Source organism: Thalia democratica, chromosome 4 (assembly GCF_965202585.1).
Source record: "Thalia democratica chromosome 4, ktThaDemo2.hap1.1, whole genome shotgun sequence".
NCBI classification, from domain to species: Eukaryota; Metazoa; Chordata; class Thaliacea; order Salpida; family Salpidae; genus Thalia; species Thalia democratica.
Window position 1 is genome coordinate 44,561,172 of NC_139168.1, and position 27,590 is coordinate 44,588,761.

General features: G+C 24.9%; 1 protein-coding gene across 1 annotated transcript; it reads right to left on the reverse strand.

The window, feature by feature from the left end:
- Positions 1 to 2,859: 2,859 nt before the first annotated feature.
- On the reverse strand, positions 2,860 to 27,517 carry LOC145834900 (multidrug resistance-associated protein 1-like). Its single transcript, XM_082942427.1, has 39 exons — positions 27,449 to 27,517; positions 25,849 to 26,022; positions 25,263 to 25,385; positions 22,743 to 22,877; positions 22,559 to 22,675; positions 22,310 to 22,443; positions 21,007 to 21,129; positions 20,025 to 20,137; positions 19,595 to 19,724; positions 18,804 to 18,981; positions 18,239 to 18,359; positions 17,631 to 17,764; positions 17,108 to 17,209; positions 16,083 to 16,184; positions 15,534 to 15,680; positions 15,122 to 15,285; positions 14,127 to 14,253; positions 12,797 to 12,973; positions 12,268 to 12,336; positions 11,835 to 11,933; positions 11,369 to 11,452; positions 10,651 to 10,801; positions 10,537 to 10,579; positions 10,387 to 10,474; positions 9,754 to 9,874; positions 9,237 to 9,329; positions 8,912 to 9,098; positions 8,318 to 8,441; positions 8,169 to 8,259; positions 7,543 to 7,651; positions 7,273 to 7,399; positions 6,315 to 6,416; positions 6,047 to 6,190; positions 5,815 to 5,973; positions 4,997 to 5,163; positions 4,495 to 4,609; positions 4,313 to 4,392; positions 3,430 to 3,541; positions 2,860 to 3,283 (listed from the first exon to the last, which is right to left on the reverse strand). Exons 1-38 carry the CDS (start codon positions 27,479 to 27,481, stop codon positions 3,430 to 3,432), a joined length of 4,599 nt encoding a protein of 1,532 aa, XP_082798553.1. The 5' UTR covers positions 27,482 to 27,517; the 3' UTR covers positions 2,860 to 3,283.
- Between the last annotated feature and the right edge of the window lie 73 nt (positions 27,518 to 27,590).

The window sequence follows — 27,590 nt, forward strand, 5'->3', positions numbered from 1 at the left end:
TATATGATTTTTATTTGTTTTATTTAAAAATCTATACACTTTTGTTTTATTCATGATTTATTCAATATAGATGAAACTATAGAAAATTGTTTTAGTTTTAAGATAACTGAGAATTTTTTTTTTGTTTGTTTGTTATAAAAAAAATTTTATATTCCTATTGTACACTAAATATTATTTTGTCAAGGTTAGGATATTGTATTTTAGATAAGATTTTTTTTTAAATTGCATTTTAAGCACAAAAAAATTGTTTAAAAGTGCGAACTCAACCGACAATGCGAACTCTAGAGGCAGCTTAAAAATATTTGAAAACTAGGACATAAGAAAGTGGAATTTAGTTCTTTTTTCGAAATTTAATAGCTATAAATTTCAAAATTTTTCCATAAAGAGCAGACGTTAAAAAAATTAACAAGCCTCCATATACTTCCATTATAAATTTTATTAAATCTTTGTTAAACCAAATGCATATTCTAATTTTATTCAAAGTAAAATGTGTAGTAATAAAACTTAGTAGTTTTGAGTGTCCTTAAGATATAATTAAACTTCGGGACAACTAAAATCTTGTATTACGGTTTTTTTGAAAAATCAACAATTTTAATGCTGATTAACCAGTATAAAAAAATAATATATAAAAGTAAAGCATAATCGTTGTAATTATAAAGATAATCTTAATAACAAAGCACAACAAAACACTGAAGCAAGTATAGCACTTAATATAAAATCTAGGCAAAGGCTGGGCAGGAACTTAGTAGTTGCCATTAAATAAAAAAAAAAATTGTCGAGCTGTAGTTTAGTTTTAATTACAACGTGACAACTTTTTACTGTTTATTACAAACTACAGAACATCTAGTGCAGTTTAAACTTTCTGGCCGCAGTTTTACTTTTCATGGGCCTATATATAATGATTTAATTAAGATCTATTTATATCTGATTATAAGAAGTAAGAAAAAACTATAATATCTAACTTTAATATTTCTAAAACTTATTTTTATAAAAGTTGTTTGTTTTTAACTCTCCACCTTTTTAATCTATATCTTGTATGCATCTTCTATGACTATTTTTATCTTTGCGCGCTTACCACTTTTTAAATTAGGTCATTTTGTTCAAGTTGCCATAAAGAATGTTGTAGTCTTTTGTGAAACTTAGTTTAAATTTTGTTTGTTTTTAGATTAATTTTAAATCAAATTGAAAATGTAGTTATTCGTACTGTTTGTAAAGTTATCCAAAACATTCTAATCAAATAAAACAATAACTTTAGTTTCTTTACAAAAGCTAAAAATATATTCTGTAGTAGGTTAAACGTTAAGATTTATGTTTTAAAATGAAAAAGTTTAAAAAGTATCAAGTTAGAAATTTACAAAGTTAAAATTTAATTTAAAGCAAAAAGATAGAAAAATTAAAGCTAGAAATGGAAGTAAACCTACTTGTGATAGTTTTATTTTAAAATTAAAAAAAAAAATTACCTTTGGTAGTTAGTAAAAAAGTATAAAACTCGTAGATTTTATTATGCTTAAGGAACTTAAAATCTAAACTTTTCGATTACTAATGTTTAATCGTCGTTTTCAATTTTTTTATTATAGTTAAGACCGACTCAGTGGAAAAATTAAATGGCTTAATGCCCGAGGAACTATTGTTTTAGCAGTGATCTTCACACTAATGAGCATAAAAAAAATTCTTTTGTGCACAGATATTTTTTAAGTCATATTTTTTGAAATAAATAGCTTGTCATGACATAAATTAACAGTTCTTAAGACTTAGTTTCTAAATTAAGACACTTAAAACATTAATCTGTTTTAAACACACTTATAGTCTTATGCACACTATTAGTCTTGTATGCACAGAGTTTATAATAATTTAGTATGAAAAGCTTTTGAAAATTAATGGTTTTTGTACTCAAAACAAACATAAATCAATCTTTTCGACTCTGCTATTTTATTATTACCAACGGCATTTAAGCTGTAAGTAACATTCTATCAACTCTCTAACTTTAGTATGACATTATTAAGAATTCATGATCTAAAGCTAATTCAGTTGTTTTCAAATGTTCATTTTATATGTATGCTCACTTTCTTACTAAATGTACACATTCCAAACATCAATCTGTTAATTCGACCTTTAGAAAAATAGTAAAAAAAAATTCAACAAGTTAAGTTAGCAATTCATAAAGTTTTTAGTATTAACATCCTATTTTTCAAGGGTTAGCCCAGGCTTTAGAGAATCAGTTTTGTTTCACGCAGGGTTTAATTATATCGTTATGTTAGGTCCATCAGTGTAGTTAAAAAAGGTTGCTTGTTTTAATGCAGAAGTAAATAGCCTTATAATTTTATTTTTATCAAAATGTTTTTAAGTTCAAGAAGAATTTTTTTTCAACTGCATTCTATTTTACTGTATTTATAAAAATTTCTCGAACAATTTTTACATAATAAGTTTCTTACCATTATTCAATTTAAAAATATTTAAAATATGATTACTGTTAAACAATCATACAAAACAGAGACCAGATAGTTTTTCACGCAGTAAAATTAAAATTAACTGTAAATATCTTAAGCTATTACTTTCAGTGAAGCAGACAATTATATTTATAATAATTATTTGATTTAAAATTTCTATTAGAATAATTAGTTATTTTTTTCTTAATAAGAAACTTTGATAGAATACAACTTTTTAGTTTGTAATTTAATAATATAAGACATTTACAACAAAAACTTTGAACTTTATATAACATTATTCTGATTTATAAAATTTACTAATAGTTATGAAATAAAGTTAAAATTATTTGGTTTCTAATTTAGTTCTAAAGCAAAAAAAAAAGAAACAAAAAATTGATATTTTAAAGATTAAAAAAGTAGCAATTTCAAACAGTATAGTTTACTTTGTATAAAATAATTTAAATATAGCAATTAAAAGTACTGTTAACACCTTGGCACCTTTAATAAAAACAAAAAGTTTTAAATAAATAATTTAAAAATATTTTTCAAAACTTGAAAAACTAATATTTGTATTCTTCAAAAAACTAAATATTTTTTTATCTTAATGCAAAAAGAAAATAATTTGTAACTAAAACAAAAAACTGAGTAAAAAAAAGCTAATTAGTACACTTTCAGACGAGAATTCCACAGACACTTTGAATGAAGAAGCAAAGTATTCATTCTAATGATGATGAGGTGAAAATGGCGGTGTAATGAAATAATAGCAAACGAAAGACCATCTATAGTTTTTGTGTATAAAGTGTTAAAGATAAATTGCAATATACAACTTCAAGCTTCAGTTTTTTACAAATTAGTATCTGAAAATAATGTATATATTAAGAATTTTAAATAGTACATTATACAGTAAATATTTTATTCAATTGTTTACTTAATTATAAGCAATTTATTAATTTTAAGGTGAATTTTTATTTGTTGAAATTGTTTTTGGATAAAAACAACAAACTTAAACTATCCCAGCATTTACAGCCATATTATAGAACAAGCCACTTTCGTTTTTAAGCAAATTTTCTGGAGTGTCAAATTCAGCAATTTTACCCTTGTCAAGAAGCATAATCCTGTTTGATTATTAATTTAGTTAAACTTTTCTGATTGTATCATCTGCTTAAGAAATACATACACAAAAAAAAAGTTAAACTAATTAATACTACTGCCTAGTACATAAAAATACATAACATACTGTTTATAGAGTGAAAATGACCATAACTTCGACAAGATTAAACCGTAAGAGTTTGACTATGAAAAAATATTTAAAGCCAGTTTTTAAAATATTGTGTTCCAGGAAAACACTATTTTGTCTATTAACTTTGTTTGAAATCAGCTGTAATATTCTTTTCTCAAATTAAAACAAGAAAAAAGTGTGAAAATTTTTCAAAGTGAGTATTAGTATCAATCTGTTTTTGTCTTTGTTAGATATTTCACAGTCAAATAGCAATTATAAACAAGCAATAATAAATTTCGTAGAAATTAGAATTAATTTTTTCCAGTTAAATTTTATAAAGCTTGTAGTTTACCATAAACTTATTTTTAATCTCAATTTTTTTTCAAAAAGATATCTAATTTTATACCTGAGTTATTTTGGTATAAATGTTTTCACGAACTAAAATATAAGTTTAGACAAAACTATGTTGAAAAATTTAAAAAAAGATAAATCCGAGAGAAGTAAAAGAATGTTACACATAATAGTTTCTTTTTGATTTTCAACTCATATTATGTCATAATACTGTTACATTCAAAAAATCGTAAAACATAAAATACTATTAAACAAAATGTTTTGGTACATAAATTAGCATACAATACGTAAACTTAGGCTTTTTTCTTTAAACTACCTTGTACTGTCCATAATAGTGTTCAAACGATGTGCAATGGTGAAAGTTGTAGCATCTTTGAAAAAATCTCTTATTGTTTTCTGAAAAAATAACAAATAAATATACGATGATATAAACATAACTCAATTGTAGAGACAAAAACTAAATAAAAGTTAAGTATAGTAACAAAACAGTGAACATACTTGTATCAAATCATCTGTTTCAAGATCAACCGCAGCAGTTGCTTCATCGAGTACAAGAATTTTAGAATTTCTCAACAAAGCTCTTCCGAGGCACACAAGTTGCCGTTGGCCAACGCTAAAGTAAACCAATTCATTATTATAAAAAACTATAGGTGAAAAAATTACCTATTAAAAAATATTCAAATTTTTAAAAAAACAAAGTTGTCCTTTTATTCCGCTAACGTTTTTAATCCGCGAACCAGATTTACTAAAAGCAAGTCTTTTGCGTTATTTCTATTCAAAAATTACATTTAGTGCTTAATAACTTTAAATTAATTAAATTAAAATCACAGTGAGACTAGTTTTCTAACTAGTTTAATACTTTAACCACATCTCAAGTATAAGTAAAAGAGTTGTTTAAAAATCTAAAAATATTATTTTGAAAGTTTAGGTACAATAATATAAATCAATACTATTAAAATCATAAATATTTTTCGCATAAAGTATTTCAAACAAAGATTACCTGAGGTTTTCACCGCCTTCGCTTATCACATGCATCAACTTATTAGGCAATGAAGCCACGAAATCATGCAAATGTGAGTAACGCAATGTTTGCCATATCTCGTCATCAGTGAAAGCGTCAAACGGATCTAAATTTGCACGGAGCGTTCCTGAGAACAACACGGGCTCCTGAAATATTCTTCAGACAAAACGTATTCTTGTAAAATTTCAGGTGAAAATTATATTTAGTTGCTGAATGGCACACTTTACTCTTGGTGATTATTTTGAAAAAGTGATTTCAGAAAAAAAGATCTTATTTTTTTACTGTGGATTTTGTTAGTTACATTATTTATTTGTAGTCAATATAAATATTGTTTTCAAAAAACTTAGTTTGTTTAATTGAAAAACTTTATCTATTGAAAACTTTATATGCATATTAAATTCAGGTAATAGATGTTTTCGATTAAATAATAAAATAAAATTGTAGTAGTAGCTGAATAGATACTTTTAGTTAGTAGTTTAAATGTTTAACTCAATTATCACACATCTAGTTATGTAAAAAATAGTTTACTGGGTGTTTTATATTACATCTAATACAATAACGTTGGTGTATAAAGTTGTTTGTTAGAAATTTGTAAATTATTATGTCAATGCTACAATGGCTTCAGATCTTAAATTATTATTAAAATAAACAACTTGTTTTAACTATATTAAGTCTTTTCACTATACTACTTTTGTATGCTAAATTTGTACTTTACTCTGAAGATATATAAAACTTAGAACTTCTTTTAAGCTTAAAACAACTTGTAATAAATAAAATTATGAGCTTAAACAAAATACCTGGGGTATGACAGCAAGCTTTGATCGTAAGTCAAGCAGTCCAACTTTATTAATATCCACACCGTCAATCAATATTTTACCTTCCGTAGCTTCTATAATGCGGAACAATGCCAGCGTCAGTGAAGATTTTCCTGCACCAGTGCGACCAACTATACCTATCTGTTTCAACAAAAACTTATTTAAAGCTTCTACTCCTGAGAGTATAGATAAAAATAATTTACTCAAACATTACCTTTTCCCCACTTGAAACTTTGAAACTGATGTCTTTCACAACGAGGTCCAAGTCCGGACGATATTTTGTGCTGTAGTTTACAAACTCCACTTCACCTTTCGATGGCCATCCTTCGGGTACGCTTTCATTAGTGTGGTATGCTGCCTAACATGAAGAATAAACAATAAGAAACTGCTTTTAAGTATATTAATATATACTGTAATCTATTTAAAAGTAAAGCGGTTATATTTAAGCTGCAAATTTAAATTTTAAAAATCAAGTTAATTACCTCTTGATCGACATTACAGTATTCTTCTACTCTTTCAACAGACACAATGTTGTTTTCTAGTTCACTCGTTTGTCGTACCATCCAGTTGAACGTTTGTGTCACCTACAAGATAATTACTACTCTTTTATTTTGTACATACAACAACTTAAATGTGCTCTTATTATTTTCACCAAAAAATTAAAAAGTATATATTTCATGTAGTTATCGCAATAAGGAGTTTCTTAGGGGTAAGAAAAATGATGAGATCTAGGTAGAAAGGTTACATTATTTTCACCTTAAATAATTCAATCATATTTTTCATAAAGTGAATGAGATAAATATTTTACTTACAAAAAACTAAAACAAGTTAAGGTTAAATGAAAACGACCACAAACAAGCTAAGCTTAAACTATAAGTGATAAATAACATTTAAACATAAATGAACGAGAAGATTTATAAACGATACTTAGAATTTAAGATAACGTTAACCACACTTTTGTTATTACAACTACCGCACCTAAATGTTACCGAAAATAACACAAACACTGCACCAACTGACCCTCCCGACTAGTCGAAATTAAAAGCGAAATGCTGTTTTATAAGCATTGTAAAGAATGTAACTCCTTGTAATATAGTAGCTTTATTTATTTTTACAAAGTTTTATATCGAAAAATTCTTTTTTGTAGACTTTTTGTCAGTAAAGATTAAAATGAATAATGAAAATACAAAAGAACTAAATACTTTATTAAAAAAATCACACGTATGAATGGTTTTAAGTTTATTAATTACAGGTTAAGAAATCATAAGATTTTATATGATACTCAATTTTAAATAACAGAAGATTTCGCAAATAAAAATTCAAAAACTCAGGTTTAAGTGTTTGAAAACTTTAAGACAAGAAAATAGTTAACTCCTTTTCATTTAATAGAACATTAGCTAACGGTAATTATTTGCTTTGGTATAAGCAAGTATCTCTAACCTGCATTGCATATGAGACTGAGAGTCCAACAATAGATTCAGTAACCATACCTTTACCAAGAACAGCAAACACGCAGGCAAGAAGTATTATACAATTTGTAAGCATCTCTAAACGGAAAGCCAGCCACCTAACAAAAAATAAAACTGTTGTTACTATATACTTATATACCATTAGTTAATAATTGATACACCTAAAATTTTTAAATAATATTAAAAGATATGCTCAGTAAATTTTAACTTTAAAAACATATTATAAATAAACAAAAAATACCGGTTAGAAACAATATTAGGGTAGTATGACATTTGATTAGAATCCACTTTGTTTTCATTTTGCTTAATAAAATAACCTTGTCTTGAATATGCCCGAATTGTGCTTGAACCTGTATATTCAAAAAGACAACAGGACTTAAATATAAAAATAAACCAAATATATTGTTTGAAAACTTAATATTGTTTAAGAAAATACTTTACATAAGCAACAGGTCAGATTCACTAAAAAAAAGTCTTTCGCGGGCGAGTATGTTTGGAAAAAACTTCTCAAAAAGTTTTATGAAAAGATCTTTTAAGGAGCACTACTGTTTGCTCAAATCAAACTTGAGAACAATTGTAAATACAAAAATTAACTGCCTGTATCGCACAAACAGTTTTGAAGCTAAAAAAATTGGTAGGGAGCAAGAAGTATTTCATTTGCCTGATTTATAACAAAACTAAAAAAGATCAACTAATTTCAAACTACTTAAATACGAAAAATTAATCTAACAATATATAACATCTTAAAAAAGATAAATTTATTGACGCAATTTAGTTTAATCTGACCTACCATGAGACCTTTTTTCATAATTGTTTTTAAAGTAAAGTTTTCGTAAGGCAAAATTTCTTAAAATTGAAGTAATTTACCAGTGAGTGTTTCACTAAAATGAGAAAATATTGGCGATCTGCTGACAGACTGCAGTCTTTTCAGTTGCCGAGAAGTTTTCACGTAGAACCTCTGTTGAAATGTACGTGTGATGTAAATTTTACAATCGGAAACGTAAAAAAAAACTTACTTGTATGAAGTAATACAATACTGATATTGGAACCAAAGCAATAATAAACCAATAAGTGGCGTAGCAAATAACAAAAACAGTTGCCATGACTCTCCAAATAGTAGACAGCACGCTTGATATGGACCTGATAGAATTATAATTTTTTTTATTTAGACTGGGTAAAATCTATTAGTAAAAAGTTTTGAAGGAAACTGATACGTTTAACAATTACTCATTATAATAAGTACTATCATAACTTAGTGTTTATTAAAGTTTACCTTTGACCTACCAGAAAAATATAGTTTATACTATTACTACTTTCAGTATATACAACAAAATATATCATCTAAGTCATTTTAATACCTGTACTATTAAAACTAGATTATTTATAACTTTGTATGTTTATATAAAATAAAGTTTTTTAATTTCAAAGTTTATTTGTTTGAAACAAATTGATTTTCTTAGCAATTGAATCTTAGATCTGGCACACGCATAATATAATTATTTATCATATAAAATTAAAACTGTCATAAATATTACATGCCAATAACTTATTTTCATTATTTAATAAAAGAAAAACATTAACACTAAACTTTAAAAAAAAAGTATTTGAACCTGATCAACAAATCATCCATTATGTCTGTGTCTTTGCCACACCTATTGATGATTCTACCCGTTGGAGTGACATCAAAGAAAGCCATGGGAGAGTGAATCAGCCTGTCTATCATACGGTTGTGAATTGCCTTAGCCGCGTTCAGCCCATTCAAGTACAACACTATTGCTCCACACAATGAAAACGCACCTAAATTTGCAGAATTTAAAAAATATATTTAAAAAAAAATTTAAACGGCAAGTAATTTCAAAGAAAATATTAGCAATAAACAAGCAGCTTTTATTCTGACTATGTTCTCACTGAATAAAATTTACACATTCAACAAACTCTGAGCGAAACCAAGCGACCCGTAAACAGCAAGTCTTGACAGGGTGTTGTTTCTAGTTCCTGTAACTGGATCAATCGGATCTTCTGTCCAAACTGTATAACAGATAAGTTAAATGTTTTTTAATAATAGCACAAAAAAGCTTGAAGTCTAGAAAAATAACATATTTTTTACAGAACTTGTTTTGTTAACATTTGGTAAAAAGTCCTTACATTTATCATAAGACCACATGTGATTTTTACTCAATAAAAGTATTGTGAAAATTAAATCTTGATTAAACCTTGATTGCATAAGCAACTTTCTTTCTAGTAACTACACAGCTTAAAAAAAACTTTTATTTAGAAAATTTTTATGTATGAAATTTAGAGCCAACCTTCCCAGTGCCTAAATTAAGCACCTTAGTAATATTAAAGCTATTTTTTTTCTAAATCTAATATTTCTTAATAAATACTTGTGTACAATATCAATTTAGCTTAAAGTAAAATATTTACGGCATTTAAAAGTTACATAATTTCTTACTTGATAGCCAAATATTTGAAGATACAGAAGCCATGTTTTGAAGAAGATAGGTGAATATTATTGAAAAAGATATAACTACTCCTACAGCTCTTATGTACGTCTTGTATATAGAAAGTGAAACCTAAAGAATAAATGGATTTAAACATATATACAAACTTGATAAAGCAATATAATTAAAAGGAATTATAAAACCTTATTTCAAATATTGAATTCATTTTTCTATAGATAAAATACTGCTGACAGTTGTTATATTATAAGTAAATCTATATTTTTTTGAAAGAATTAAAAACCAAAGATTGGTAGTAGTCACATTAGTCTACGATGTCAAGTTATAACAAAAAGCTAAAATAAATAACTTTGTTTTGTTGGAGTTAAAATAGAACACCTAGTACGCGTATAAATAACTTATTTTAAAATTATGAAGTGTAAATTCATTATAACCTAATTGTTTATCTTTTGACAGTAAAGTGTTCAAGTATTTGAATCAATTATACTTTAGTATTTGATTTTCTTTAGCAAGTAGTACGTTCATAAAAAAAAAACGATTCAGCATTAGTTTAGAAAATATTTATCACTTTTTAGTATACTGATTACAAAAATAAAATAAAAACAGAATATGTTTATAAAACGTACATTTCCTATTTCAGTTTTTTCATCGGCATAAATTTTCTTCTTGTTTTGAGTTTTCTCTGTGTTCTTCTCTTTATCTTCTTTGGTAAGTCTGACAAAAAATATATAATAAACCACTTAAAGTGAGTTGAAGTTAGATTAATGATTTCTTACGAGTTTACTGAAGTTATTTTTTGAAGATTCTGCTCATCATCGTCTGAAAATGAAAATTAATAAAAAAAATTATGTTGCAAAATTGAACAACAATAACACAGAAAAACTATTTACTTAGTTCATCCTTAGACCGCATTGTAATTTTATTTTTGTACTGCTTGTTTGAGTCATCTGGATTTTTATTTTCATCTTCTGTATAAATGTGGTTTTTGATAAAGTCTGAAAAGTCTCCATTTTTTTGCAGCAATTCTTCATAACTACCCATCTATAATTGTTGGTATCTTATATTTATATCTTACTTACTAAAACAATATATTAAAAAGAGCTCAATTCAGAAAATTAAACATATTCCAAGCTGTTTTCTTGAGTAGTTTATGTTTGTACTACAATTCATAAGTATACAATAACAAAGTAATTAATAAAAGTTGATTACATAAACAAATACTCAATTAGTATCAAAAAAAAAAAAAAACATTAATCACTTATATTAATGAAAAATACATTTTAGAGTAAGTATAAGCACAGAAAAAAGTATTAGAAATAAAAAACTATAGTCAATAAAGTAATTAAAGAAAAAAAACAATGTAGTCAAACTTTTTATGTATATACAATTTTGATTTCCTTTATAAATCAAATCGTTTCCAATTATATAAAATCAGAAATATTGCGACAACTTTTAAGAACTTACATGTTTCTAAACTTTAACTTTTTACAGATTTTTTGAATTAAATTAATTAAAAATTAACATTTTAAAATATCTAGTAATTTTATCACACCAGCTAAATAACTAAATACTGTTTTTATTGCTTTTATATTTAAGTAATTTTTTAACCTCAGAAAGTTTTCCTTGAGATAGGACGATAATTTGGTCAACCTCAGGTAAAAAGTTTATACCGTGTGTTACTAACACTCGAGTCTGAAAAGTAAATAACAGTTGTAGGTTTAAATCAATAATTAGATAATGATACAATAAATCACATTTAGCTTATTTATAGATAAGTTATAAAATTTAAATAATTAAACATCAGTAAAATTTTACTTTTGTTATACTTCGCACTTTTTAAGAAAAACAAAACATTTTATGGTATAATCGACAAAAAACAAGCTTTAATTGGTAAAACCAACTCAGTTTTCTACCTTAAATAATTTATAGCTTTTATAGTAATCAATAAAAATTACTATTAGCAAATAGTTCAATGTAGTCATTAATAAGAATTTTATATATATTTAAGCCAGACAGACTGCAATTAAGATATACGAAATATAAGTGAATAAAAAATGAAGGCTAAATAACAAACTTTTTCTTTTAGCATACCGTTAGGACCAATAACATTATCAAATATTTTCCTTCCAACATGAGAATCAACTGCACTGAGAGGGTCGTCAAACAAATATATCTACAAAAGTTTACTAAATGATAAACACGGCTTTAAAGCTTTTAGAAACTCGAGTCTTAATAAACCACTTATTGCTACAAATATTTTCATATACAATAGTTTTCAAAAGCGCACAGAAAGTTATTTATACAGAAAGATTAACAAATTCTACTTTTCATTAAGTTTTACTTCAAGAAAAAAAAATTAGTAAATAATGAATATTTATTTTTTCAATAACTAAAAACCTGATAAAAAATACTACTAGTTTTTAATTTTATTTGTATATTCTTAAAATTACTTTTTGTCCATTTTATCATAAAATGTATTAAACAAGAACATTTTACTAATAACTCACATCGGCATCTTGAAAAACTGCTCGTGCTATAGAGACACGCTGTTTTTGTCCCCCAGACAAATTTATTCCCTGATGAAATATTAAATTAATGTTTTTTTTTTGTAAAAATAAAAAACTCTCAATAAAAAAGACTAAAAAAATAGCATAAAACACAATCAAAAATTACAAGAACTCCATGAAAAATGATAAGGTGTACACCTTACTTTAAACATTGAGTTATAATGAATACTTCGTTAAAATCTAAATCAAGTTTATTTATGTCAAACTATTAAATAATTATAACATAAAAAATATGTAAAAATAAAAAATATATTTTTAACGAAAGTACAAGGGGAAAAACTACATGGAAAATAACAAAAGAGTTTTCTTAACTTATTTTGTACTTTAAAATAACTTTAAATTAACTTATAACCACTTAAATGCTATAATGAAACTGAATAAACATCGCAGTTTTGATAGAAAAAAGTACAGTTTACTAGTAAAGACCAAGCAAATGAGTAAAACTTGTGAAACAAAACATATCACTGACTCTCTCTCCTATTTCAGTTAAATCTCCGGCAGGAAGTATGTTGAGATCGGATTGCAACTCACAGTTTTTCAAAATTCTCTTATACACGTCAGCTTTCATTTTCTTCCCAAACAATATGTTGTCCAGAACTGTCAAATTTTGTATCCAAGACTGCTGAGCCACATAAGCTACATTTCCCTATAAAAAATAAAAATATACATTTATTTTTGTTGTAAGTATAAATTTTCAAGTTACGTTGTTCAAAAGCGAGAATACATCAAAAAGATTACATTAAAAAATTCATTATGTAAAAGACAGAGTGAAAAAAATGTTTTTTAGAAACTTGTTCCAGCTTTTTAGACTTTCTTCCAGGAATTTTAATTGTAATTCATGGTTTTTAAAGTACAAGTTTTCTTATCTTTTTATTGTGTTATCTAAACTTAAAGCTGGACAAAAAGCTGGTTTTTACAGCTAAAAGTTAATTAAAAGATAATGTAGTGCTTTTTTTTAATTCTAATGCAAAGCTTCTTATCAAGTACTTCCGAATCCTTGTCATGGGACTGTTTTAAAGCCTTAGTGTTAAATAGCATAAAACAGTCATATTTTCTAGTTACATATCAAATTTAATTTACAGCTTCTTTATTTAAAAAATTTATTTATTTAAAGCTTATTTTTTTCAAATAAATTCTATTGTAATGCATAATACTACTTTGCATAAATAGAACGAGAGATAAATACTTAGCGCTGTAACAAAAAACATATACTTAAGAGCGATCGCAATAAAAAATATAGGCAATTTTCAATCTGGTAGTAAGGGTTCTTAGAATATGTTTTTTTATTATATAATTTTTCTTATACTTTAGTTTGTACATATTTATGCAGAAATTGTATATACATACTAAAAACTATTTCATATTTTTTTAAGCTATAATAAGTATCTGATAACTCAGATAAAATTCACCAATAATAATCAATTTCTGAAAACCAAGTAGACCCCCTCTCTGGTATTAGTGCTTCAATTTCATAAATAAAAATCGTAAAACTTCTATGTTAAAAATAAGAGTTTTTAATTATAAAAGTTCGAGAAAATTTCAAAAAAAATATTTTTAGAATTTTGTAAATTTTGGCAATCCTGAAAATAAAATAAACAATTTTTTTCATAACCAAGAAGATATCTAATAAAAGTGTCAAAAACTTATATGTAATAGTTTTTTTTTTCCTCCATTGTAGTATCAATACTCTTGAGTAAAATTACTTTTATGATTAAAATAAAATAGCTTTGTAAGTAGTTAACGTAAAAATAATGCTAAAATCAATATAAGAAAGAAGACATTGAAATAACAACACGAACATTGACGCTAACACTTCCTTTTTGTTTTTCCATATCACCAAGAATGGCAGATATTAGTGAGGATTTTCCACAACCTACTTGTCCAACTATAGCGACTAGCTTACCACGTTTAACTTCTATAGATACGCTGTTGAATACAATTGCAATTAACTATAAAACATTTATATATAAAAAAAGTTAGTATCACTACAAGTCTTGTGTAAAATTTCAGCCATTCGTAAATTTTATTCAAAAATAAATAAAATAATATAATAGATCAATAGTAAAATAACAAAATTACATAATTTAATCTAAATGTTTTTTTCAAACTTAAACTAAAAAAAAAATAGTACAAAAAAAATATTTTATTAAAAATTCAACGTGTAGTTATTTAAAAATTTGTAATACATTTTTAGATATTGAGTTTTAAAACACTGTACTTGTTAAACATTATAAGACTATAAAAAATCTGTAAATTTGTTCATAGAAACTAAAAACAAAAGTAATTTAAAGTAAAAATGTACGCTATAAAACTTTTCAAAACAATAAAATGTATTTTCAAGTTTAATATTAAATATGTGAGAAAATAAGAATAAAATTGTAAATACAACTCATATTTTATTGCTTAGATTACGAACCTTTATCACCATTAAAATAAAACAATAAAAAAACATATACTTCAATTTGTTTTAAAATTTTTAATTTTCTTATAATAATTATTTTTTACTATATTAGAACTTAGATTAGGTTTACTTCAACTAACAAGGTTCATAATTACATTTGGATGCAACTGACTTTAAATTTTATTTTATAGGAAATAACTAAACTTGAAATATTTTAACTATAATACTAAAAAACTTTGAATTTAATGATAAACTTTTACAATGCTCTTTTAAAATATAAATAGCTTCTTTAATACAGTTATTTGTAATTGTGGTTTAAAGAATTAATACAAAGAAAAGCAAAATAATTATATTTTAAAATAAGTTTTATAAAATTATCTCAAAGTTACTCACTCTTTTAAAACGTCGTCATTATCATCTTTTGACCATTTAAAGTTGGCATCTACAATTTTAATAGCATTAGAGTTGCTTTGTTGACTTGAACTTCTCTCTACAGCCTTTAGATCTATTTCATCATTACAAAGAAAATTTCTTAATCGCTTTATACTGACAGTTGCCTGTTATTTGTTCATGAGTTTTTAAAATTAATATATATTTTAAAGAAATAGTTACAACTTTATTTATAAATCAACGAGACTAAGAATTAATTTCAAAAACTTTAATTCCTAACTATTTTAATTAACTTTATAAATTAGCAAATTTTTCTAATGCATTTTTATATTGAACTTATCTTAATTAATAATTTTCACTAACAAGACTTTATTATTTATTTTTTTCAAGTGTTAACTTAAAAAGTCACACTTACTTGTATAAGACTACTAATCACGTTTGGAAGCATGAGTAGTGGAAACCTCATGAGATGGAACAGAGATAGAGAAACAAAAGTCTTCTCTGCTGTTAACACGTTCTTTTCATCGGATAGAACGTAGACAGCAAATGTTACGAACGAAACCTAAAACATGAAACTTTTGTTTTTGTTGAGACTATAAAAATGAAAATCGAAGTTATAAATTATAATTTACTTGAAATAGAGTTTCCAATTTTAGATATAGCTCTTGACATGTATACATAACCATTGCATCACCAAATTTAATTAACTTAATCTCCATAAAACAATTAAAAAAAAAATATTTTGGATAACAGTAAAAAATTTCATTAAAAAACTTAAAAGTTTTTTTTTAAAGCATTTGAAGTTAATTTAAAATTATTACTTAAATTAGCTTTTTTAAATTGTAAAAAAAGGCTTTCATTAAACATGAAAATTATTAAAAACAAAAAAAAAAAACAACTCATTATAATTAAAAATGTATTTATCACCTTTGTAAAAAATATAAATAATAATGAACTATCTAACGAGAAATGGAGCGCAAACAAATGTGAAGGATATAAATGCATTCAACCAGGCCGCTTTTTTTAGCTGAGTTAGCTCTTTTTCTCGAATATTTGCTAATTTTTCCTGTGCAAGATTCCGTAAAATTTTAATATGAAGTTTAAAATATTGTAAACGTAAAACTATGATAAAAACTATTTACAATAAATTTTATTTCAAACAAAATCTACGAACTAACAAACCAAATACATCAATTAACAGAATAAAACTTAAAAAAAACATTATCTACTATAAATAAGAAATATTTGTTAATAAAGTGAAATTTTTTATTGTGTATTTGATACTGACAATTAGATAGCTTTTGTTTTTCAAAAGACAAATTAAAAAAAGAATCACAAGTAGTATATAAAAGTTTATAAAATTCTTTAGATGCTAAACACTACTTTTGTGAATGAAGTCGTTAAAATCCGTAGATATAATTCTTTTTACATTCAATATGTTACACAAATAAACAACGCTAATTTATAAAACAATTTATCCATCATTTTTCTATAATTTTGTGAGTGTTTTTGTTACAAAAGCTCTAGATATTAAAAAAGGTATAAAGTTATCTTTAGTGTACTCGATAAATACTAATTTTTCGTTAAATAGTTAAAGATGTATCTTTGGAGGGGTATTATAGGATAACTCATTCGCGGGCCGTTTAGTTTTCAAAAGTTATGCTTTATGAATTGAAAAAAACTAAAAGAAAAATTATATTTTACCATACTGTGTACTTAAAATCAATAAGCACATATAATTTTTTTGTTTGAAAAAAAAAATCAATACTTCATGTCTTTAAAAAGTTTTTTAAAATTAAAAAAATCGTCACGGATTCAAGCAGGATCCGGCCAGCATATTGTAGGTTACCCAGGCCAGTGCAGGATTGTTAGCCAAAAATGTTTAAAAAATGCGAAATCTACCTTCGTAATATAACGATATAATATAGTATCTTATCTAACCTTACTTGAGAAATTACTCTAGCAAAAACCTGAGGTTAAAACTTTTACCTGGTAGTTTATTTCCCATGCATACATTTTCAAAGCTTTCATTCCGTTCAAAACTTCGCTTGTCACTTTTATCCGTTGATCTTTAAATTCTAGTTGCTTAACCTAGATTGTAAAAGTTATTGCATAAAACTAAAATTAGGTTTCAGCAGTAAATAAGCATTGTGTTTTTTTTTAATATTTTAGTCTATATCGAAGTATTTAAAAACATTTTTAAGAAATTATAAAAAATAATTAAATTACAAAATATTTAACTTTTGTTGTTTTAAAAACTGTATTATATGATGTTACTTTTAATGTATCAAAAGTACTAAACACAATTTTGTTTTAAAAGTTTTTTTATTTTGTATGAAAAATTATAACAAAAAAGCTTGAAACTCTAATTTAACTACAATATTAAATTGAAACAAACATAGAAAAACATGATGTAAACTATTCTCACAGGCACTTTTATTTGGTAAAAAAACTAACTTTTAGATAAATTCTAAGTAATTACCAGGTAGTGTGAAACTTATTTAAAACTAACGTGAATTTTTTTAGCTTTAGAAGCCATCACCCCATTAAGTGGGATAAGCAACAGCATTACACCCACTCCTGCTAGCGTTGAAGCTCCAAGTTGTTGCCACAAGAAAAATATAGCAAGAAATATTTGCAATGGACCTACCGAAAAGTTTAACAAAGATAAATTTTAGAACTCAATTCTAGGCAACTTTTGACATGAAGGATATTTTACATAGATTACTTGGTAGTTTGAATTTTTTATCTAAAATATATGAAAGTAGACTTACCGTAAATAAACTTGTACAAGATAATTAGAAAATAGTTGCTATTTGAAATACCGACGATAATAAAGAGTAACTGTTTTGAAATATCAAACAAATATTATAGCAAAAATGAACCGAAATGTTTTAGACATCTCTCACAAACTTATTCATATACTTAAAATTAAGTCATTTCAAAAAGTTACGTATTCGTTTTATATGGAAAACAGAGACTTATTCTTCTTTCTGACTTACTTATTTATTATTTTAACAACAACTTGGTTCAGTTTACAAAATTAAAAAAGTTATAAAACAAAACACAATAATATTCCTTTTTTTTCTAATGTCTTTATTTTACTACAGAAGTACAAACCTGACCATGTTACATTCATGTATGACACGAGATCTAACAATCTCTGAGCATCTACGGACATTAAATTCACTATTTCTCCTACTGTACTTCCTTTTCGTGCATTGTTTGATAACTTAATAGCCTTTAAATGAGGTTAAATTCTAAATTTAGACAGAAAAAACTAGATTGATTACATTTACCCCAAGCTTTTAAAAGTATACGACTTATATTATATGTTTTGGTTTTAAGAAAACAAATAGAGAGATCTCAACTGCTGGAGGAGAAGTAATATATTTATTCTTTCAAAAATTTATCTTACAAACTAAGTTTCGGTCAAAGACCTCGTCAGTGCTTAAATAAATCTATAAAAAAATATGTGAGAGTCATGGAAAATAGCATTTAAACAATTAAATTAAAATAAAACCAAATTATTACTGAATTTTTTTTTACTTAAGAAACTAAACAAATCAAATTTTAATATTAAGACTGAGTTTTAGTAGAAGTTTAAATTTTTAGTATACGACTTATAATTCAAAGAAACTTGATAACAAAACATGAAAAGTTGTTAACAAATAAAGTTACCAACCTTTCGGTACACGGCGCTGACAATTGACGATCGGACGCGCATGCCAACTGTGAAGCAAACGTGGAAGTATTTTTGCAGGAAGATGGTTTGAAAAGATGCAGTGACGAACAATCCGACCGCTATCAGATATCCCTTCCATTGCGGAGCTTGGTCGTCTCCCACAAACGCTATCAGATACCTGAGTTATAAGTTATTTTTTAATCATGCAATTTTTATCGCAACTACTTCAAGATCATTGCTGTTTAGTGTTTTGTAGACAGGATTTCAAACACAGACTTCTGTGTTGAAGGTATAATGAGCGTTTAAAAATAATTAAAACTGAAAAAAGGTTATTAATCAGTAAGATATATTTCTTAAAATTCCATCAAATCTGTTTACATACTTTTTATTTTTAAAATATTGAATTGTGTAATTTACTAACGAGATAGCTAAAATGTACTAATTATATTTGTCCATTACTATTTTATAAACTCTCATCAATTAATACCTTTAATGGTTTAAAATAAAATTTAAAATTGATTACTTCAATTATTCTATATAACTGCGTGTTCAAGCAAATTTTGTAAAGAATAAATGACCAGCGATTTGCAAAAAGCTGCCTACCCCTGGGCTAGTTATAACTTATACTTTAATCAAATATATCTTAAAAATATTTTAGACCAAAAAAAATTACACCACAAAGTGTAGTTTGTTATACGTAAACTTACACCATTTCAAAAATTAAATGTAGTATCTTTATGACTTTTAATATAACTAAAATAAGAAAAGATGCATGTAAAATTAGAACCAACTTGAGCAATTGAGGACCAGTGAAAGCAAGTGCATCTTGAGCTAGCTTTAACACTATACTTAAACTGAAAAATGCACCAAATGACCTGATCAAAACTTTAGGTAGTGATGGCATTTTCTTTTTATCAGAATCTGAAAAAAAAAAAACTTTATTTTTATCAAAATAAACGTTTAAAAAAACAATTTAGTAGCTTAAAACACACAACCATTAGCGGTTAAAAATGTTTATTTTTAATAAAAGCATTATAATCTTTAGAAGTCTAACATAGTTGTTTTCTAAATAATAAATGCTGCTCACAGTAAACTACTACAAATTAATTACGTTTACTTTACTAGCCTTCACTAAATAACTTACTTGCATAGATTCACAAAACTATAATACAGTAAAATTAAAAGTTTAAGTAAAACATAAAAGAACTGTTAATGACAAACTATTTTTGCTGTATTCAACTTCAGGAACAAAAGATTCTTCTTCGGCAAGTTTTTGATTGCTTGTTTTCATTTCAGGTATTGAATTTTTTGATTGATGGTTATGTAGTTTGCATCTATAATTATATATAAATATATATATATATAGAATTAAGTTATTTAACTTAATAAATTAAATTTTTCACACTGAGCCCACCTTGAGGGCTTTATTAATAAAAAGGTTTATTTAAAGATGCAAAACTCAAAGAACTCGAGTTTCGTGATTACTCACTCATCAGCTTCAAAACAAGTTTAAAATAAAGCACAAAACAAAATCACTAATGAAGGTAAAAAATTTTTTGCATAAATAGATTATGACGTAATTTTGAAACTATCAAAAATCGTGCAAAACGGCTTGTGCAAAAACTAATCTACCAACAGACAATAAACTAGCAAAAATTCATAAAACTTCAGTGAGTAACTACATATTAGGACAGATAATTGGAAGAGATAAAGATAAAATTAAGATGCAAATTGAAATTTAGGTTATTTTAAGATGAAATTAAAACTTGTTAAACTTTAAAAGCGACTTTTTTATATGTCTACAAGACGATACAAACTCGCTTCTTTTGTTTAAACATCTTTTGTCTTTCAGTGCATATACAACGGCTGATGCTTCTTTGAGACACAGCCTACATATCGGCAATAGGATGTAGTTTTTATATTACAAAATTACAGAAAAACTCACAATAAAAATTAGTTACAACTTAATTGCTTATTAAATAAGAACTATTAAAAAATAAAAACAAAAGCCGAAAATGACTTTAAAAACTGATTATCACTTTAAGTTATACAAAGAAAAAGTTTAAAAAGATCATCAACCTTTTTTTTTAAGAACATATGAATTTTTCAATTTAAGTGTTCAGGTTTTGTATATAAATTACTTAAGATGCTACTTAAATAAGCAGCTAATAAAAATTTTGTTATTTTAAAGAACTTTTCTTACTTATCCACTTCTTCTTTCCAATTTTTCAAAAAAGTTTTAACAACAACTTCACATTTATCGGTAGGATTCAAAAGCCATAGGTCTGATTTTTCTAATGGTCTCTTATTTCCAAGTCTTGCCATACTAAAACAATTTGGTTTTAAATATCTAGACTATACATGAAATACATCACTAAGTTTTATATACTGAATACATTTTAGCTAAAACTAAAATATACTGTTGTTTTATTACAAAAAAAAAATATTTATAACTATAGGCACAGTATTTTTTATCAACTAAAACGTTAAATTAAGTCTTTTTTTGTTTATAGTCAAACTATACTGTATGAAACATGTTTTTGATAGCTGTATAGTACAGTATAAGTTTTTAAATAAGTTGTAAAATAGTTTAGTAATTTTAATGTCTTAATAAAAAAAGATTCAAATACCAAATATAGTTAAGTTTGTTATTACACAATTAAGGTTTACCGTTGATAGCTACTAAGTTAATAGCTGTTAAAATCAAAACCAGTATTAACTATATTCTTTATAAAAAAAATTAATAATTTCAAAGAATACTTTGAGTTGCAATGATTTAGCCTTACAATTTTTCGCGACTTACTAACAAACGGATGCTTCAGTACTAATGTACTTAAAACCGCTTAGCGTTTCTAACACAAAGGTTGATCATGTTTACTTTTGTATAATCAGGTCTAGAACAGGTCACGGAACATTTAATCGTGTGGTTTAGTATAATGCTAACTTGTAGATAATTAAACAATACTTATTTATTTAACTACTAGATAAATGAAACAAATAGAAATAAAAAACTAAATAAATTAAAAATCAATAAGTTCTCAAGCAACACAGACATTTTTTTAATAAGTTTTTTCAATGTTTAATACAAGCAAATTCCTGCTTCAACGCATTTCATTAGTCTTATTTGAACATTTGTCTTGTTTGCAAAAGTTCCCAGTAGACTGAGGCGATTATTTCATTGGTAATATAAGTAATATTTTTAGCTACATTGGATGAAACAGAACAAAAATTATTTCATTGAAAAAATATGTTCACTCTAGATGTAGAGTATGGTCAAATGTCAAATGCTATACAATGTACTTTGTAAATAAAGCAAAATAAACTAATTCGTGTTTGTACCAAAAAACTTTGAACATTTTAATTAAAAAATACATATCAACTAAAAAATAGATATATCTGAGTATAATATAAAATCCACATTTTAGTTGAGCAAAAATTGTATTTTAAATCTAAAGTTATCATAGTAACAAAAAGTGTATAAATCCTAAACTTTTTTTTCTACTTACCCTGTAAACCAATGAAAACTCAATTGCGAGTAAAAAGAAGAATACATTTCAGGGCATTCTGAGTTTTTAAATTCACTATCTTCATAACTTTCTGTTAAAGGAATTTCTTCTTTGTTGTCCGCATCATCAGCTTTCTGAAAACATGTCAAAAAATAATATCAGAGTACTTGTAAACCATTGAATAATAACTTTAAAATTAAAAATAACAATTACAAGTTTGATTAAAATCATAGTAATTAAGTTATTTACTTTTACATTGGAAGTTGGTTTTTCAACAAACGCAGATAAAATTAATTCAACTACAATTATTCCGAAAGATATGAAAAACACCACAGCGCTGAATACTGCTAGTTGATTATCCTGATTCTGAAAAGTAAAATATATAGCTAAATAAAAGTACAAACTAATGAAAACTATTAACAACAAAACTTACCGTTTTTATCTCATCGATTTCATTAAAAAAATACAAAACCCAACACAATAAAGTTACCACCCAAAATATAGACAGCAAATTAGATGATAAAATTCCTTTCTTTTGGTCAAACAACATAACCATAAAACCCAGAGTCTGTTTAAATGATTATCATAAATTTACAATAGTTTATTGTACTAATAATACAACATTGCTTTAATAACTTGTTTTTAATTCTATTATTTAATTATATTAGCCTGAATTTTTTTTTGTTTATGATTTATAAAAAAAATATTATTTATCAAAAATTATCAAAAAAATATAAAACAATTTAGAATGCAACGTATTTCAAGTGATGTATATTCATTAAACATAAAAAAAGAAATAAAATTTTAAACAAAATGCCTCTAGAGTTAAAAACACCCATTTATAAAATCATGCAATGTAAGAAACTGAGTGAAATAAAAAAATACATACATTTATTACTTTTAATTTTCAAAAACCGTTCTTGAGGCGAAATTTTAACTAATTTATTTTTATTATAAACTGTGTATTTATTAGTGATCCATCGGATTCAGGTTCAAATAATAATAATAAATTAAAACTATAAATGCTAAATTCCACTATATTTTTATAGTTGTTTATTACCTACAATGCAAACTTTCTAGTCCATGAGCTAGGTTTACAAAATAAAGTATTTTGCTGACTGGACAAAAAGATAATTAAATTATATCAAGCTGCGTAATTTTGTAAAACAGCTATGTAGTTTCATTTTTAATGTTCAAACGCAAAACTGTACTGAATTAAATATAAAGCTAAATACTTAACAATAATTACTGTGTACGGAAATTCAAAATGATAGCACATTTTAAAATAATTGCTATATCAATTTTAGTTGTGTTTAAGATAAAAAAGTTGCTTGCAATAGATTTCCGCTTCAAATATATGTTACATATTCCTAACCTATGATTATCTACTAGCTAACTATCAAACTATATGTACGTTATACATTAGATGAACAATTAATGGCTTTAAGAATTTTCAGTAAAAAGTTGGTAAAAGAATAAAGGTGGAAAACATTTGGCTTTTTGGTAGGATAAGGACTGAAAAAAAAATTTGTGATAAAACTTTTACTAAGCAAAAATAAATTTAGTATTAGAATAAAAATTGTTAAGTATGACAAAAACTAAATTGAGAGTAAACTATAATTAAAAAACTTATACTTAAAAAAACTTCACTTTAAGACTTGATCGCTTGATAATTAGTTTTGCATGTCATTTTATTTACTTAAATTCATTTTAACTTATTAGTACAAAACATTTTTAGTCCCACTTAAGGCCATGGGGGGGGGTAAACCATGTTTTTTACAAGTTGATTATATTTTATAGAGTTTTTTCTAAGCTTCAAGATGCTTTTTATCGTTTTAAAAAATTCGAATTATTTGTTGAGATATGACCAGTCAAAGTCGGGACTCATAATAGGTTCCCTATGGGAAGGGAAAACTAAAACAGCAAAAAAAGACTGTTTCATTTAAAATCTATCTCCTCCTACAGTTTTCAAGCAATCTTCTTCAAACTTTCACAGTCTAATCTTTATACAATAACAAAAAAACGTTACTTTGGAATTTAAAAAATAATTTGTAAAAAAATTTTTTTTTTGAAAAAAAAAACACTTTTTTTTTAATTTTTGTGATAAAATTTTTATTTTTTTAAATTATAAAAATTCTAAAGTAATGTTTTTTTCCTTTTATTATACGGAATATTTCCTGAAAATTTGAAGAAGATTGCTTGAAAAATGAAGGAGAAGATAGATTTTTAGTGAATTTTAAAATTTCCGAGAAAATTGACCCCAAAAAATTTGCGGTCCATACGTTTGTATCTGAAACTTTTTACAAAATATACAACAAATCAAAAGTTAAATGATATCTTTTAATTCTATAAAAACTGGCTTGTAGTTTGTACTAAAAACTTTCATATAAAAGCCAAAGTTAATTTTTGTAAAAAAAATTGTTGGACACCCCTATGGCCTTAAATAATTAAAAAAAAAACTCGAGCTTTAAACTGTAAAAACTAAATTATAATATTAACTTAGTTCAAAGTATACATTAGTTATGTCATAATAATAGAAGCGATGTTATTCTTAAAAATTTTCAATGCAATTTTAAATTAGTATAATTTAGCTCCAGCTAGCTAGTAGTTTATCAACTAATATATTTAATTCAAATCCCTTTATTCATGGCAATATGTAAATCATTTAGTTTATTTATTTACTTTAAGCTGATTGTATTTTTTCAATTAAGTAGTTTTATGTTCAATACCTAAGTTAAAGTTTTCAATTTATTAAGTAATTCTAGTACATACAATTTTCATGTTTAAGACTTGAAACTTTCTAAACATCATAAGTTACAAGTTCTAATTTACTTGTTTTGTTTTACTTTTTAGTATCTACCACGTTTTGTTTTACTTTTATTTTTCAGATATAAATTGTTACTGAAAATCCCTTAAAGGGTGAAATATTTTGAAATAAATTGAAATAACCTACCATAGTAATAAACACAATCAGTGGAGCTATGTAGTCAATTGGTGGAGGAACATTTGTTCTAGCTTCAACAAGTTCATAAACAAGCTCACTTAAAGCTAACAGTGCTAAAACTACAAGCAAAACCTGTTGACAAATTAAAGTATGTGTTTAAAAATTACAATTTTTAAGACAATCAATTTAATCATACAGTATATCATAACAAAAATGTACATTTTGGAAAACAACTAAATAAAAGTGTTTGACTTCATTAATCTAACATTAAAATTTATTATTATGCTTAAGCTAAACAATTTTATTATTCTCTGTTTTCAATATAAGATTAAAAATTAAAAGTTTTCACTTACAAAAATTGTATTTTTTCTGTTAAAAATAGCAAATTTAAATTTAAAAGCATTTCATTTTAAAATAGTCTAAATTTAATTAAAAAAAATTAGTTTTATAGTTAAAATTAAAAACAATTAAAGTACATAAAAAGGGCTTTAATTGAAAACAAACTTTATTAGAGAAAAAATAAGCTAAAAGCTATACTATATTAAAATCAACCTAACTCAAACTTATATTTATAATTAAGACTTAAAAAAAATACCTGGCGTATCTTGTATAAACTACTCCTTGGAAATGGTTTCCTGTAAGGCCAGTCATAAAACATATAAGGACCAGCAAATAACCATAGGACAAAGCATGGTGTAAGACGAAAAACAACTTTATTAAAACAGTTACTAAAACTTGGAATTTCTTCAGAAAAAAGTTCTGTAGAGTTCTGAAAAATTTTATCTTATAATATAAAGATTAAATAACTACTCAATATGACTTAAACTTGACAAACATCTTTTTTGCAATAGAAAAAATATACACAACAATTTTTTTACAGTGTATAAACAAAACGTCATTATCTGAATTTTTATAAGAAAATATTAAACTAAATTAACAAAACATGTTCCAATTGCTAAAATCATAGACATATTTAGAAATAGAAAAATTTAAATAAAAATATTGTAATAAGGCCATCATATTATAATTTTTTTGATTATTGTAGAAACGTGGAACTTTTCTTTTTAAAAGTAGAGTTTTAAAATTTCAAGCTACTTTTAAGAACTTTTCAGTTTTGTAAAAATAAGGTATTGCAGATAACTATTTATTCAAAAACTTGCTGTAAGATTTATTAGGATTTTATTTACTTAAGTTTTCTAAGCTATTGATTGACTGCATATTTTCAGAAAATACTCGTTAAACTATTAAAAATTAATACTTCAATCATTTAATTGTTTTCAATAATGATATGAAATAAAAAAAAATACTTTAATAAAATGAGTAATACTTGTTAAAAATGTAAATTTTTCCAAACATATCTACTTCATACATTAATTAAAAACTAATTTTGAATAAAGTTTGTAGAATATTATTTAAATTGTTGAAGAAAATAGATTTCAAGTGAAAATTCTTCATAAGTATTTTGGTTTGCATTATCCATAAACAATTTATTCTTATAAACATAGATTTCTTATTTATGTTACTATTTAGTATAATATAGTTACTATAATACTAATACCTCAAATGTTACTTAAAACCTTTAATATCCCTTAAAAACTGATTTAGTTACAACTTTAGGATTTCATATAAAATCCGAAGTAAACTTATGTGAAATAGATTCTATACTCACTCTCCTAAGGCTTAAACAAAACATTCAGTATAACATTAGAAAAATAAATCAAAGTACTACTAGAAAACTTAAAATTAAAACTAAACAACCAGATTTTTTTTTACTTTTCACAACTGCTATATAGAGAATAAAACAAATTGTAAAATAAAAACTATATAATGGTATATAAATTTGGATGTAAGGATTTTTTTTTTACTAAAAATAGTAATTAAGAACCAAAATTATACAATTTAATTCTAATTTTCTATAGTTACTTTGTTTGAGTTTGTTTTAATTCAAATAATTGCTTTATTAAAAACAAAATTTTAAGAATTAAAAATTATGTTTTGTTTAAAATTAAAATTTAATAAATTTGTAACTACACTAAGCTTATTTTTTCAAGTAAGATGATGATAAGTTTAGCCTATAATTTTTTGTGTGCCCAAGTTAAAATGAAAAAATGTTAATAAAAATGTTGTAATCATCAAAAAATATTATATAACTAAAATACAAAACCAAAATTTCTTTTTTTTTTTAATCAACTCACATAAAAATCTTCTCCTTTACAAAGCCAGTCCATCTTTTAGATTAAAACATTATAAGCTGTAGAAAATATTTTGACCTCTTTAAATTATTTTTATATAAGTAGAAAACTTTACAAATACGAGTATATAAATTTGATGTCATCT

What these genes read in the sequence shown, in the direction of transcription:
- LOC145834900 (XM_082942427.1), bottom strand. Translation starts at nt 27,481, where the DNA reads ATGGACTGGCTTTGTAAAGGAGAAGATTTTTAT. An exon ending in AAATCGATGAGATAAAAACG is followed by an intron (nt 22,676 to 22,742) that starts GTAAGTTTTGTT and finishes TTTACTTTTCAG; the next exon opens with AATCAGGATAATCAACTAGC. An exon ending in ACGGTATGCTAAAAGAAAAA is followed by an intron (nt 11,453 to 11,834) that starts GTTTGTTATTTA and finishes TTTACTTTTCAG; the next exon opens with ACTCGAGTGTTAGTAACACA.